This window comes from Seriola lalandi, unplaced genomic scaffold, assembly GCF_002814215.2.
Source record: "Seriola lalandi dorsalis isolate HSWRI2012SDOR001 ecotype SW California unplaced genomic scaffold, Sedor1 jcf7180002000784, whole genome shotgun sequence".
Lineage (NCBI taxonomy): Eukaryota > Metazoa > Chordata > Actinopteri > Carangiformes > Carangidae > Seriola > Seriola lalandi.
Window position 1 is genome coordinate 1 of NW_019471443.1, and position 1,888 is coordinate 1,888.

A 1,888-nucleotide genomic window follows, 5' to 3' on the forward strand; every position below is an offset into this window, starting at 1 on the left:
TCAGGTGGAGAGAAACGCCTCCAAATTAATGGTAATTTTAATCTATTGTGTAAATCAGATGTGTAAATAGGCAACTATTTGCTAACGCATTTATCTTAACAATTTAATGAGATGAGAATATGTGTTTCCAGCTTGTTTCACTGCCCCGCAGTAGCTAAAAAAATCTTTTAATGCTGCTTAAAAACTAGGAACAGCAGCCAGCTCATATGAGGGCACACTCGTGGGATTTGACAGTACAGCTAGGTCTGTTGAGGTTTTACACAAATTAGTCAGGCCCTTTGTAAATGAGAAGGAAATAAGGCCAAACAAAAGCATATTTTAGAAGCATATTGCTGTACTCTTCTTCAGCAAGAAAGATTCACACATACTCATACACAACAAATTCCAGTAAATTTATTGCAGCATTCCACTGCAATGTATACTTAGTCTTTTCCCTCTTCTCTACCAAGTACTCTTCTCTACTTCGGATAGCTGACATAGCTCACCTTGAGATAAGTGCTGGGGAATCTGCGCTGCATGAAGCCAGTGATTGCCTCTGTATCACAGGACGCCTCGGCCAAGTACATCTTCACAGTGAACCCGCTGCCAAACCTGCACAAAGGAGATTTTACGAACAAAGCACAGTGTTATTACATGTCTGAGGGGAGGGGGCGGGGTACACTGCTCTTACAAGTAAAATTGAGCATTTAGTTGCACAAAGGAACACGGGGGAAGAATGGGAGGCTATGGAGGCAGAGTGGGGCGAGTGGTAATAGCCGGATTGGAGGATGAGCAGAGGTCACTAACCTGTTCTTAATGTGCTGCAGGGAGCCCAGGCATCGGAACTGACCTTTCACCATGATGGCAAGACGGCTGCACAGTGCCTCACACTCCTCCATGCTGAGAAACAGAGGCAAAGAGAGAAAGATAAAAGGTCATACTAGGAGTCTTACATACAGCAGTAATTAGTAATGATTGCTGTCACACAAAAATAAATAAAGAATACATTTATTAGTTATCCGAATTGTTATCTACAGTATACTGTGGAAGAAAGCCAAAAACATAATGTGCTAGAATAAAATTTCATTTCATGTAATACTAGAATCTAGTAATGTGTTTATGAAATGTTTTAAGCTATAGGTGTATGTCTGTGATACTCTTCTAACCTGTGAGAGGTGAGGACCACAGCACATTTTCCTTTCACTTCTTCAGAGATGATTTTCCACAGGTGACGCTTGGTCCGAGGATCCATGCCAGAGCTTGGCTCATCCTGTGGAGAGAGGAGCAATGAGAAGAGGGTTGCAGGGTGTGTGAAAGAAAGACAGGGAGGTTGACATCAAGATAGAGAGATATAGGTGTGCAGCACATACTGTAAGAGAAGGGAAAACCAGGGGTAGGTTGAACAGATGCATGAATGCAAAATAGGATGGGAGATGGGAGGTCCAGTGTTACAGACAAAGCAAGAAAGGGGGAGGTTAAGGGAAAAAAAGAAGACAAAGACATGAGGCAGAGGGAAAATTCAAGAGGAGAATGGGAAATTAAGATGACACATTGAGGAATGGAAAAGTTTGGAGAGATCTGAAGACAGGAAGAAGGAGAGAAAGAGAAAATAACTTTTGATAGACATGTAAGTTGAAAGCTATGGGGAAGACTATCCCTTGGGAAAGCCTGAGCAAGCAGATTCATTAACTATATGAGCTCTGTCAAGTCTAGTCTGTCAGTACCTTCTTTACGTCAAAGATCCTTTCAGGAGGAACAGTCGCATACAGTTAGTTAAATGGCCAGTGGTGACCGGTCAGGTACTTAAATGGATACAGCTACAGCGGCATGAACGTGACTGTCCTCACCAGGAGCAGGATTTGTGGATGCCCAATGAGAGCCAGCGCTGTAGAGAGCTTCCTGCGGGTGC

At 43.0% G+C, this 1,888-nt stretch overlaps 1 protein-coding gene across 1 annotated transcript; it reads right to left on the reverse strand.

Annotated features, from left to right (window-relative positions):
* Nucleotides 1-443: 443 nt before the first annotated feature.
* LOC111662951 (glucosylceramide transporter ABCA12-like) lies at nt 444-1,882 on the reverse strand. The gene is made up of 4 exons (XM_023416999.1): nt 1,827-1,882; nt 1,146-1,249; nt 787-879; nt 444-591 (listed from the first exon to the last, which is right to left on the reverse strand). Exons 2-4 carry the CDS (start codon nt 1,229-1,231, stop codon nt 459-461), a joined length of 312 nt encoding a protein of 103 aa, XP_023272767.1. The 5' UTR covers nt 1,232-1,249; nt 1,827-1,882; the 3' UTR covers nt 444-458.
* Between the last annotated feature and the right edge of the window lie 6 nt (nt 1,883-1,888).

Excerpts from the sequence above, each read along its gene's own strand:
- LOC111662951 (XM_023416999.1), bottom strand. The coding sequence starts at position 1,231 with ATGGATCCTCGGACCAAGCGTCACCTGTGGAAAATCATCTCTGAAGAA. Across the intron at positions 880-1,145 it reads GTGGTCCTCACCTCTCACAG|CATGGAGGAGTGTGAGGCAC; the intron begins GTTAGAAGAGTA and ends TCTGTTTCTCAG. Across the intron at positions 592-786 it reads CTGCAGCACATTAAGAACAG|GTTTGGCAGCGGGTTCACTG; the intron begins GTTAGTGACCTC and ends TCCTTTGTGCAG.